The sequence below is a fragment of the Geotrypetes seraphini genome, chromosome 4 (genome assembly GCF_902459505.1).
Source record: "Geotrypetes seraphini chromosome 4, aGeoSer1.1, whole genome shotgun sequence".
NCBI classification, from domain to species: Eukaryota; Metazoa; Chordata; class Amphibia; order Gymnophiona; family Dermophiidae; genus Geotrypetes; species Geotrypetes seraphini.
Genome location: NC_047087.1, coordinates 91,373,344 through 91,385,844, shown reverse-complemented (window position 1 = coordinate 91,385,844; position 12,501 = coordinate 91,373,344). Strand labels below are relative to the sequence as shown.

Genomic DNA, 12,501 nt, shown 5'->3' with positions numbered 1-12,501 from the left:
GAATTGTGGCAGACCAGGGTCAAAAAGTCTGGAGGTTAAATGATAGCTTAATGAAGGATCTGGCTGTATTAAGTAGAATGCAATCACTTATAGAGGAATAAAATATTGAATTTAGGGCTCCTTTTACAAAGGTGCGTTAGGGCCTTAACGTGCGCTAAATTGTCCCGCGTGCTAGCCGCTACCGCCTCCTCTTGAGCAGGCGGTAGTTTTTCAGGTAGCGCACGCTAATCCGGTGCGTGCGCTAAAAACGCTAGCGTACCTTTGTAAAAGGAGCCCTTAATGTTGGGGGAGAAGTGCCTCCAGGGGAAGCCTGGGAAGGGTTGAAGGCTACATTGCGAGGGCATCTTATTTCTCTGGCAGCATTTAAGAAACAACAGAGAATGGAGGAAGAGATATCGCATCTGCATAGAGTAATTATCAGGCTGGAAAGGACTCATAAGCATCAACCCTGGAATGGGGAGATTTGGTAGCAAGAGGCAACTGCTTATTAATTCTTTGTTCATCTCACTAGAGTTTAGCCCAGCATATCCACTTCCAGGGAGGACAAAGGACAGTTTTTGGATTTTTTTTTTTTTTGGGGGGGGGGGGGGTGATATGGCCTTTGGAGATTTACAGGGTTAATATGGGCTAGCTTCTCAGAACCTTTTCCCCCTAATTGCAAGTCAAGCATTATATGTTAATGCTAATGGTGTCTTATATACCACTATATCTCCAACTAGATTGAAAGCGATTTACAAAAAATTATGAAAAGCTTACAAAGAACAAAGAGTGAATAAGAACAAAAAACTAGAGTTAAAGACAGCATTATATTCACAGCTCAGGTATGTTGGGGGAATTTCTTAAAAACAAGTTTTGAGAAGTTATTGGGACCACTACTGCAGAAAAGGGAGATTTCAGTGATTTATAAGTGTTTGAATGCAAAGAGTAGCCCTTGAAATATATAGTGGCATGGGAGATAGATTTGGGGCGACTCTTGTCTTTGCTAGAATGCAAGAGTACGTGACATCATCCTAATTCTTTGGACATAGCCACTATTCTGGTGGAAAATGGCTATAAGGCTTTCATGAGATGGTATTAGATTCCAGTGTTCCCAGCTAAATACCATACCATACCATACAGATTCTCGTATCCCGCAAATGTCAACTAGGCATCATTGGGGGGAAGGGGGAGGGACTTATTTACCTCTATATGTGATGCGGCTTTAGGGTAGTCCAAGGTTTTAGGGTCGGTGTCTTCAGATGCTTTTATAAATTTTGGGAAGACGGATGGATGCAAAGTTGGAGCTTGCATTTTTACACCATTATGAGCCTAACATGGGATAATTGGGAGGTAGCTTTTTGTAAATTGCTGCTCACTGCGGCTCGGTTGGTGTTAGTTGCTGCTTGGAAGCTACCTGTGGTGCCTGGCTGGAGGTTGGTAATCAAACTGGATGACTGGTATGCTTTATATAAAAACTTACTGCTTTGAAATATCATAAATTAGGGAGTTTTGCTCAGAAGTAGCAGAGGTTTGAAAGTTGGAAAAGTTTTTATATATCTTGAAGGGGATGGGATGGGGTGGAGGGAGAATGGATTACTGAAGAAGAAGAAGTTTGGGTTTTGGTTGTGCAATAGAAGGGGTGCATTGAAGGAATCCTGTGCCCCTCTCTATGTACTTACAGTTCTATATGAACTGTTCCTTGTTTTCTAATGCTATTGCTTCTCTCTTAGTCTTATTACTAGGTATACTTTCTTTAAACATACTATCTTATATTAGGAAACTGGTAGTCTCAGTATATTCAAAGTAAAACACATACAGTAGCAAAATGCAAAAGTGCAAAATGCAAATCCTACTTGCTAAAGTTCACTTCAAGACCAGCAGTTATACCTGGATTGTAAGAGTTGCAATCCATGAACATATAGTACAGTACTTATCCAATAAGCTCAAAAACTACCATATATTACTAACAGATTCAGAATGGATAATACATATACAAATAACCTTATCACACTATCAAAAACATGAAAACTATCCCAATATTATAAAATCAATACTTTCATATAAAATTTTAAAATAAACTAGCAATATGCCCACTATCTAGACTAAATTTCAACATCAAAGAACGGGCATTCGAAAATCAATCATATACAAGAAAACCCAACAAACACATAAAATAATCAGAGACTCCATTTAGTGGGCAGGTTCCAGTAGGACCTCAACATATTTCATATGCTGCAACATTTTAGACTGTGTAGCATGCAACGGTGTGCTATAATTTTCATTTGTAATCTAGAGCCGGAATACTAAGGGCTCCTTTTACAAAGCCGCGCTAGGGCCTTAACGCGTGGAATAGCGCGTGCTAAATTGCCCTGCGCGCTAGCCGCTACCGCCTCCTTTTGAGCAGGCGGTAGATTTTCAGCTAATGCGCGCTATAGCGCACGCTAATCCAGTACATGCGTTAAAAACGCTAGCACACCTTTGTAAAAGGAGCCCTAAGGTGGGCATTTCTAAAGCTGCAATGCTCAGCGCATGCTATATGCCAAGCTATTGGACCGGGGGGGGGGCACTAGCTTTCTTGGTGAAAACCTCTGCTGGGAAGGCGGCAGGGAGGTGGGTGTGGGTCAGAGCCGGATAATCGCGGTTTTTCGGCATTCGCGGTCCGGCTCTGCCTGTATCCCCCGCGAATGACGAGGGAGAAGTGTATTCCTTGTCATGTGGATTAAAAAAGAGTTACAATCCAATGTAATATCACAGGTCTTGCATGTGCCACATCGCCTATGTCCTCCTGTTGTCACAGGGGCTCATGTTAATGGGAGCATTGCAGGGCTTAAAAGTTATTTTAAATTCCTGCTCCTGAAAAATGCTATTTGAAGATCCACTCCCCGCAGTGCAGGATGAAACTGCATAATTTTACAATTTTTCTTTACTAAAACAAAAGGTACCGAGGTGGGGGGTCAGGGGTATCAGCAGTTGGGGCAGGCAGGAGGAAGTGAGCATCCCTCCTGCCTATCGCTGTTAAGTGAGGGGGTGCTTCGGCAGGAGGGAGTGAGCATCCCTCCTGCCGATGTCAGGGGTCCCCTGCCGCAGCCGCTCAGCTGATCCTGCCAGCCCTCACCCCCCCCCCTGATCAGCTGAGCCGGCAGGACTCCCCAAAGCCACAGCTTTGGAGAGCACTGCCAGCTCGGCTGATCAGGGGGAGGGGGGAATACCCCTGCTGCGATCAGCTTATGGATGCTGTGGCCTGACTTTAGGAATCCATGGCGGCATAGATAGGTGGCTGAAATGTAGGCCAGGGTTTTCCGTGCCTACATTTCAGCCACCTATCTTGCCACGAATCACAGCTAGATAGCCACTTTAGCCCACTTAACGCCACTTCCTGCGTTGGCCAAGTCTACTTTGGCGTCCCACAGCCTAAAGTGGCTACCTAGCTACAATGCCAGTCGCCTTTTATTTAAGTTTGGGTAGGTACTTCAACCCTGCCATTTTTTGCCATTTCTAATGGTGTTTTTCAATTAACTTAGGCATCAGCAGGGCGCTTACCAACACCTCAGTTTAAGCGCTGATTACAGAATTTCCCTGTTAGTGCTTAACAACATTAAAAGTCACTGAATAAATACTCTTGTACCGACATGTAATTCTTGGAAAAGTATAGAAAAATTATTCTTACAATAGGCCAGCAGTCTGTTATTGTTGTACATGCTTTTACGATTTGTTGCCAAAGTACTGAATTCAAACTTCTGACTTGCAGACTTGAAAGCTTTGCAGTATAAAATTGCAAGGAAAAAAAAAGGGTCTTTCATTAATTCAAGTAGCCTGGATTCTTGTTTCACGCCTAAGAATATTTTAGCATTTAAAGTTTTGAAAATACCTTTATTTTAGCAACTCTTACTATTAGAAATTGCATATCAGAGCCAAGCCAAGTCTATTAAGAAAACTAGCCAGTTGCCTAGGGTGGCAACTTATGAAGAGAGAAGTAGCCAAAAGAAATTCTAGACAAAGCAAATCAACCAGTCCAGACAACCACACAAACTCACACAGCAGAGCACACTTTAACTCTGTAGGGTGGATGGGCTAACATTCATAGCATCTCTTTGGGCATACAGTACATGTATTTATTTATGTTTCAGTGGGTGTTCAGATGTAGAATCAGACATCATATGTTTTTGCATGAACCTTTCAGGTATTGTGGTGACTTATCATTACAGTAATATCAAAATCTCAGGAGGGAGGTGAAAACAGAGGCCTGAAAGTTACTTGAGGAAGGCACAAAACTGAATTGTCACCTAAAGTGCTCCGAGAGAATTGCTGTGTTTTATTCTGCTTAGAATTTTATGTAAGAATTATGCTGTTATATGCATGACAAGATTATAGCATGAACAGACTTAAAGAGGCAAATTGCTTCAAATAATATCATGAAAAAAGGTGCATATCATATAGTTCTTAAATTTCAACATATGTAGAAAATAAAATATATTAAAACTTTCCATAGACAGCAAAATTAACAAGAAACAACAGATACAGCTTGGGATAGGCATGGGAAAAGGTAGTGTCTCCCTCTTTACCCAAAATGTTGCAGGTACTCATGCTGAATTGGTCCTTTAACCCCAACTGTCAATAAGTTTCCTTACCCTTTGTTCCCCTCACCTCCTATTCTATAAGCAGGCATACTACACCACTGGTACATATTTGGCTGGAAGGCAACAACAAACAAAAACTCCAAATTAACTGCAGTCAGGTATAAAAACAAAGAACAAAAAGAAGAGACTGCAGTGATGATGTGCAGGACGCCAAGACTTTATTAAGCAAGCATAAAACACATAAAACAGTTTGTTTCCAAAAGGACTGATAAGACCAGACCCAACATGGTCCGCGTTTCGAAGAAAACACTCCTTCCTTAGGGGTCCAAACGCATATCGGAACAAAATAACCTGATGGATAACAACTGAATGAAAGCTGGAGACAGCTGAAGGGAATGTATGAATCATTGGGTAACCGTTGGTACTCTTGCGCAAGAGTACCAACGGTTACCCAATGATTCATACATTCCCTTCAGCTGTCTCCAGCTTTCATTCAGTTGTTATCCATCAAGTTATTTTGCTCCGATATGCGTTTGGAGTGAGTGCACTAAGCACTGTTCCCTCTAAGCTGAGCAGGAGTCCTCCACCCACAGTCTCACCAATAGAGGGTGCTGTTTTACTGTCACATTTTTCAATTGTGAGGGACAGGCAAGTTCTGCAGGACTCCAGGGAACATACCTGTCCTTAGCGACTGAAAATATTCCACCCCCTAGTGGTAGCAATGCAGCTGGAGGACACCTGCTCAGCTTAGAGGGAACAATTGGACCCCAGAGGCAGGAGTGTTTTCTTCGAAACGCGGACCATGTTGGGTCGGGTCTTATCAGTCCTTTTGGAAACAAACTGTTTTATGTGTTTTATGCTTGCTTAATAAAGTCTTGGCGTCCTGTACATCATCACTGCAGTCTTGAAAGGGTTCAGAGGAGAGCGACGCATTTGATAAAAGGTATGGAAAACCTTTCATACACTGAGAGACTGGAGAAACTGGGGCTCTTTTCCCTGGAGAAGAGGAGGATTAGAGGGGATATGATACTTACAAGATCATGAAGGGCATAGAGAAAGTGGAGAGGGACAGATTCTTCAAACTTTCGAAAACTACAAGAACGAGAGGGCATTCGGAAAAGTTGAAAGGGGACAGATTCAAAACCAATGCTAGGAAGTTTTTCTTCACCCAGCGGATGGTGGACATCTGGAATGAGCTTCCAGAGGGCGTGATAGGACAGAGTACGGTAAGAGGGTTCAAGAAGGGATTGGACAATTTTCTGAAGGAAAAGGGGATAGAGAGGTATAGATAGAGGACTACTACACAGGCACTTCTTATGTTCTCTTCTTTTTGTTCTACATATTTGGCTGGAACACATGGTTATTTTTACTACATGTAATCCTGTTGGTGAACCATCCAAGCTGGCCACTCAATTCAAGCTAAAATACAACAGAGAACTAATTTTAAAAACCATATATACTCAAATAAACCAAGATTGAGCTAAAAATGGGTTTCTCCATTTATATTCAAGTCTCTGGTTCTTCCTTATGGACAGTTTACACTCCCTCCCGATGACCAGCACTTCTGTCCTTTTGCCTCCTCATCCAATAACCAGCACATCTGTCTTCCAACCAAGTTGCATGGCAAGTGGCTTAGTTTATTTAATAATGGATCATCCTAATCCTCTTAAAAATAAAAAAAAACTAGTCAACCTTAGTCACCTCAGCATACAATTCACATGAATATCACAGGCACATCCTCTTTTATCCTACAGCCTTGGAAGACAAGGGAGACACTATGAGCAAGCAAAAGATGAATCAGCATAATTCCAGCATCCAACAGCTGCTCCAAGACTGAAGTGTTTACTCAAAAAGTATTTTTTTCACAAGTACAAAATGAAGAAAAACACATTTTTCTGAGTAAAGACCTTCAGTTGATTTGACCCACGTAGCAAAAAAAGTGAACCTTTTACTCAAATAATATATCTAACTATCCCATGAAATTGGATTTCGAAGATGAGCATGGTCATTTATTTCTGTTACCCACCTAGAAGTATAATGTGGTCAAGCAGAATATAAATAAGAAATTAAACAATTTAACATCTAAATCTAAAGTCCCAACTAGATTATAAATAAAATCCTTACAATGTGTGTGGCAGACAGACTGAAAATAGACATACTGTGTGGCAATATAAAATGTTTTGTGTATAAAGCATGTTTTACATCCAAAATATGTCCCTTATAAAATTACAGCCTGCTGACATGAGCATACAGTTTTAAGCATATGCACCAAGACATAATTTTAGAGGAATGACAGAGATTTAAGAAATCTGCATACATTGCAATTTTATAAGGTACACATACCCCCACCACATATCTACCATCTCCTTTGAGCGGATGTTTTCTTATATTTAAACATTTCAATACAACTGTTTGGTCTTTTTAGCATGGCTGCTGGCCATACTACCTGGTTTGTTTGCTTTTTAAAATTTTCTTCATGAAGAAGTCACTATTTATATTTGTCAATTTATACCTTAAAGAAAATATTTTCCTAAGGATGATCAGCAAACACCAAAGAAATTTTATGTACAGCTTTCCGGGGGTGTGGGGGAGGCTTTATTTAAAAAAAATAAATTTCTGAACTACCTCTATCCAACAATTCAAGGCAAGATTGGGGGGGGGGGAATGTTTAATGGGGGGGGGGAATGTTTAATTGAGATGATGTCTGATGCATTATTTTACAAGCATAAAGAAAAGTTAAAAATGAATCCTAAATGCAAGTTTTTAAATAAATGTCTATGCTGCACAACACCAAAAAGATATGCCATACCTTGATATCCAGGGCCAGTTTAACCTATGGACCAGGTAAGGTACTGGCCCAGGGTGCCAGAATCTTGGTCTAGCAGCTCTCCTTTCCCTCTGTCTGCAATTCAGTAACCAGGGGATAGGAAAGAGAAATGCTGAACTGGGATTTTGACATCAGTGGGGAGGGGGACTTAGAAGAGGAGATACTGGAGCTTGCACTGGGGAAGTGTGTTGAAGGAGAGTTACTGGACTGCAGGGGGGGGGGGGAAATACCAATACAAAATTTGGCTCAGGGCCCCACAGTTCCTTGAAACAGTCCTATTGATATCATTGAAAATCTTACACTACAAAAAAAAAACCTCCCACATATGTCCCAAATATCACAGTATTGAGTACGGAGTATTAAATTTCAAATGTAACTTTACAGAACATCAGTAGCAAACAATGGTAGTAGGGAAACTACCTTTTTTTGATCATTCATAAAGCAATGTGATGTGCTACTGCTAGTTCCCAAAACAGTATTACAGTATTTTCCTTAGATAAGATTTACAGTTCCAAGAGAATTGTAATAAAGCCATACTTCCAGGCTGCAAGATGATCACACATGCTTCAAGTAAGCCTCAGAGTTTGTATCTATGGATTTAGGTTTGGCTACAGAGTCAGTATCATACTAATTCACTAACATAGCAACTACAAAAAGGGTTTCCTTCAGCATTTCCTCTGTTGCAATAAAGTACCCTGGTTACATTATTCGCGGTCTATCTAATGGAATGATAAATCTTTAAAGAGTTAAACAGACCAAAAGATGGGAAAAAAAAGAGAATTGCTCAATGCTAATGTATTACATAACACATCAATTGCGCTCACAAAAAAATCAAAATAGAAGGATGTTTGCTATTTAGAGACAAGGAGTTTGGAACCCTTTAAACTGTATTTATAGCAGATTTGGCCCTCAAGGTTTAAGAAGAATTTACTGCAGAGATTCCATGTAAATCCTATATATAGTAATAAAAAATAATATGATCCACATTAATGCCAGGAACAAATTATACGCAGCAATTCGTCAACGGCGCGTGCACACGCAAAAGCAATTTTGCATCTTCAGGAAACCACACTTTGGAACTACCCGGGTAGGTTTTTTCATACAACTGCATAAAAGCATCGCACGGGCAGCTCGTCGAGAACCTCAAAGGGGGGGGGGGGGGCGAATAAAGAAGTTGCTGAGGATCATGACCGTGCTACTCAAAGCATCGGGACGCGGACACACTTGCTCGCTCGCTCTCCCCAACAACTCACCACTTTGTCCATAAGTTTCCAGGTCTTCTCCACGGCCCTGCGATCGGCCACCGCCTGCTTGGGGGGCCCCACTGCGTCCTGGATAGCGTCGATGAAGCCCAGAATGCGGCCCTTGCGTGGGTTGGCCCCCCGGCCCCCAGGCTGCCGACCATTCACCGAATTTGCCATGGCCGGGGGAGTGTCAGAAGATGCGTAGCCCCTCAGCGCCACTACGACGTTCGGGTTCTTATCCCCTTTCCTGACGAGGCCAACTTGGGTGGGATCAGTACTCGAATTATCTCTCGGTACCGCCGTAACCCGAGCTCCGTCCGCTTCGCCCCGCGCGACTCTCTAATCTCCAGCCTCTCCTTACTCAGCTCAGCTTTGGCTCGCGGGGCTTCCTAGCCCCGGTGCACGTTGGGAGGCGGGGGAGGGCGTGATGACCTAAGCAAGCGCGGCGCAGAGGAGGTGCGTGGTTGACCCGTGCAGCGCTGTGAGCGTGTTTTTTACCCAGCTGGGTGAGCCAGGAGCCCGGGGGCAGGCACAGGTTCTGTTCTTTCTTTCACTCTTAATTCGGTTTTATGCCTCTTTTTTTTTTTTTTTTTTCGGGGAAGGGGGCGCATTTAAAAAGTGCAGAGATCACTGGGAAGGAATTCTAAGCAGAAATCCAGAATAACCGGGAAAGCTCCCAAAACTCTTCTTTTACTCCTGGCCTACCTTCTCTTTGTTAAGCTTCCTTGCTCCTAGGCCGCAGCTTTGTGCTGGGTGTTGAAAGAGGGCTGTTACTTAGGTGCAGCTGCAAGCTTCTGTCCTGCCACAGGGACAATTTGCTGTACTGTATACCTTTTAAGCAGTATTTTGTGGTTCCTAGTGCTTAATCGTTGTGGATTTCTATTTATTCTTATTGTTTCTCATGCTACAGTTGTGCTATCTTTCCTTTTACCTATAAGGATAGAATACGTAAATAGAATAGTACAGAAATACGAGGGACATCAATAATTTATCTACCTTAGAAGAGTTTTTTTCACAAGTTTTTTGTTTTATTTTTCAATATAGTCCTTGATAGCTCCATACACTTTGAAAAGAATTCTGTCTGAAATTCAAACCAGGACATCACAGCTTCCTTGACGTCTTCATCACTTGAAAACCGCTGTCCATGCAGAGATTTCTTCAAAACTCGGAACAGAAAATAATTTGAGGGAGCCAGGTCAGTATTATAGGGTGGATGGTTCAGCTGCTGAAACCCACATTCTCAGATGGCAGCCTGTGATTGTCGTGACATGTGCACCAGCACATTGTCATGAAGCAGCATGCCTGCTGTGTTTTCCTCGTCTTTTCTCCTTGATTGACTCGTGCAAAGTGATCATTGTATTGGCATAACTCTTCCCAGTTATGGTTATCTTGTGTGGCATGAGCTCCAGAAGCAAAAATCCTTCATCATCCCAGAAGACAGTTGCCATGACTTTGCTTGCAGATTTTTCTATCTTGTACTTTTTTTTGGGTGGTGGATGACTTGTACTTCCACTGCATTGACTCCATTTTGGAATCAGAATCTCTGTGATAGACCCAAGTCTCATCTCCAGTTACCAAACGATGAAAAGAGTTAACTTGGTCTTCACGGAGCAACTCCAAGTTCTCCTGACAGTGCTGGAGCCTCGTGGCCTTCTGACATGGTGTCAGCATTCTTGCACTAACCTTCAACATGCACAACTTTTCATGAATTATTTTCCAAACCGTACCTGCTGAGATGCCCATGCTTGCTCTAAAATTTTACTTTGTAGGATGATGGGAAAGACTCACCATAAACTGTAGTCATGGGTACATAGATCTGCTTTGGCTTTTTCCCTTCTTTTGTGAGAAATTTTATCAGTGAACGGTGCTCCAGATCTAGCAGTATCTTACTTGATTTGCACAGAGACTCTCCTGACATCCTGGCTCTTGTAATGTTAGACTCGCACTGAGCTGCAACTATGTATGAGGGGACATGTCACAACATGCACAGATTTGTTTCAGCATGCTTGCTACTTTCTTTTATACTCAGATAAATTATTGAACTCCCCTCATACTTTGTGTTTGTAATTGCATATATTGTACTAGCATTCATACCTCAAGTTGTATGTCACAAAATATAGAAACAGTATTATTAATTAATGAAAGTATTCTGTGGTGTATTTCACTCAGTATTTTCCAAATACTGAAATTAGGGTCTTATTCATAAAATAAATTTTTTTCCCATATAGATAGAATACAGGCAGACATTTTCAATGAGGTCTTAAAAATATGACAGGAATGGGTGTAGATTGTTTTTTTTATTTTTAAACATACAGTACAAGACGGAGTCCAGTAATGTTTTTATTGAAGGAGTACAAATAACACAGCTGATGGCATTAAAAAATTGTTCCCTGTTGGGTTTTATTTTTATTTTTTTTGGGGGGGGTGAGACAATGGGAGTATATATAAAAAGTTGCATCAGTAACAGGAGAGAACAAGGTCTCTGTGGAAGGGCCAACACTAAACCCATGGCTATGGATGGATCAAGGGTATCTGCTTCCCTAGGTGAGCCATCAGTCATTCCATTCCCTTATCCTTTCCTAACCTACCACTTCCACCCCACCCCCAGTCTCCAGAATATCCCCTTCTCTATTCCCCTATGGATTCAGCATCTCTCCTTTCCACCCTCCAAAGTGTTCAGCACCTTCTGTTCCCACTGCTATCACTATACATTTCTCTATCCTGTGGTGTAGAACATCTTTCTTCTCCACTGCCTCTAGTGTCCCACCCCAGAATGTCCACCACCTCCCCCACTGCCACCACCATTGCTTTTGTTGTGTCTAGTGAGAGAACTAAACTGGAAGTCTACCAAGTATTTTAGTATCCATGTGGCTTAAGGCTACCCACATCCTACACAAAAAGGGCACCTTTCAACATCAGCATATGCATGCTTAGGCTGGCCTTAAGCATGCATATGCTGTTGTTGAAAGGTGCACTGAGTTCTCGCAGGTAAGCGGCGCGGGACCAGGCAGGCATCCTGATGCGCCGCTATGCCGCCAGAGAACAGAGGAGGAGGCAGCTGCGTCTGCCGTTCTTGGCGGAAGCGGGAACTAGGCAGCCAGCAATCCTTGTGCGCCACTCTCAGCGAGTGAGGCACCAGAAGTTTAAAAACAAAAAAAGGTACACTTTTTTTGGGGGGGAGGAAGAGGGCCGGCAAGAAAGGGAGGGTGACAACATTAAAATAAGTTAATGGGGGGAGCGCTTTGTATATTCACTCCATTAGACGCACCTTTATTTCCACCCACTTTTGAGGGAGAAAAGTGCATCTAATGGAGCGAAAAATACGGTATGTTGCTTGGCTTTGGGACATAACTGGATATGATTCCTAGCTTTCAGGCTAAGGAAGTAGAACATGTGCTCAGAAAAGTGGATTTCTGCAACTCCCAGACTTCGGGTTAGGATTAAACACCTACTGCTTCTTTTACAAACTGCGTGGCAACAGCTCCAAAGCCCTTTAAATCTCTATGGGCTTCGTGGCCTTTAGCGCAGGGCAGCCGCTAGCGCGGCTTTGTAAAAGAGGCCCCTAGCGTATGGAATCCTGCAGGGACTAACAGAAAGAAGATTATTGAAGATATAAACCTAATCTTCCATTATACTGGGAATGCAGAGTTTGTTTGTTTTTAAGAAAATCCTTTTCCTTAGCTGGATGGGTAGCATCATATTTAAGACTACATAGATTTAAGACATTTCAGCTTTCTCAGTAAAAGTTTTACCTCCATGATTTCAGCCTTCTCTGTTAATTAACTTATTTAAAGATGCATCTGCAGCACTTTGAGATAAACTGTTTACTTTAGATTAGACAATAATGCAGGGTCTGTGTAGTACTAGCATAGTG

The 12,501-nt window shown here is 42.1% G+C and overlaps 1 protein-coding gene across 1 annotated transcript in view; it reads right to left on the bottom strand.

Annotated features, from left to right (window-relative positions):
* The window catches only part of CBLB (Cbl proto-oncogene B), a 209,836-nt gene extending 200,801 nt beyond the window's left edge, over positions 1 to 9,035 (bottom strand). The window contains exon 1 of the mRNA XM_033942334.1: positions 8,637 to 9,035. Within this exon, the coding sequence (XP_033798225.1) occupies positions 8,637 to 8,804 (168 nt within the window). The 5' untranslated portion in view covers positions 8,805 to 9,035. The remainder of the gene's footprint in view (positions 1 to 8,636) is intronic.
* Positions 9,036 to 12,501: the final 3,466 nt, after the last annotated feature.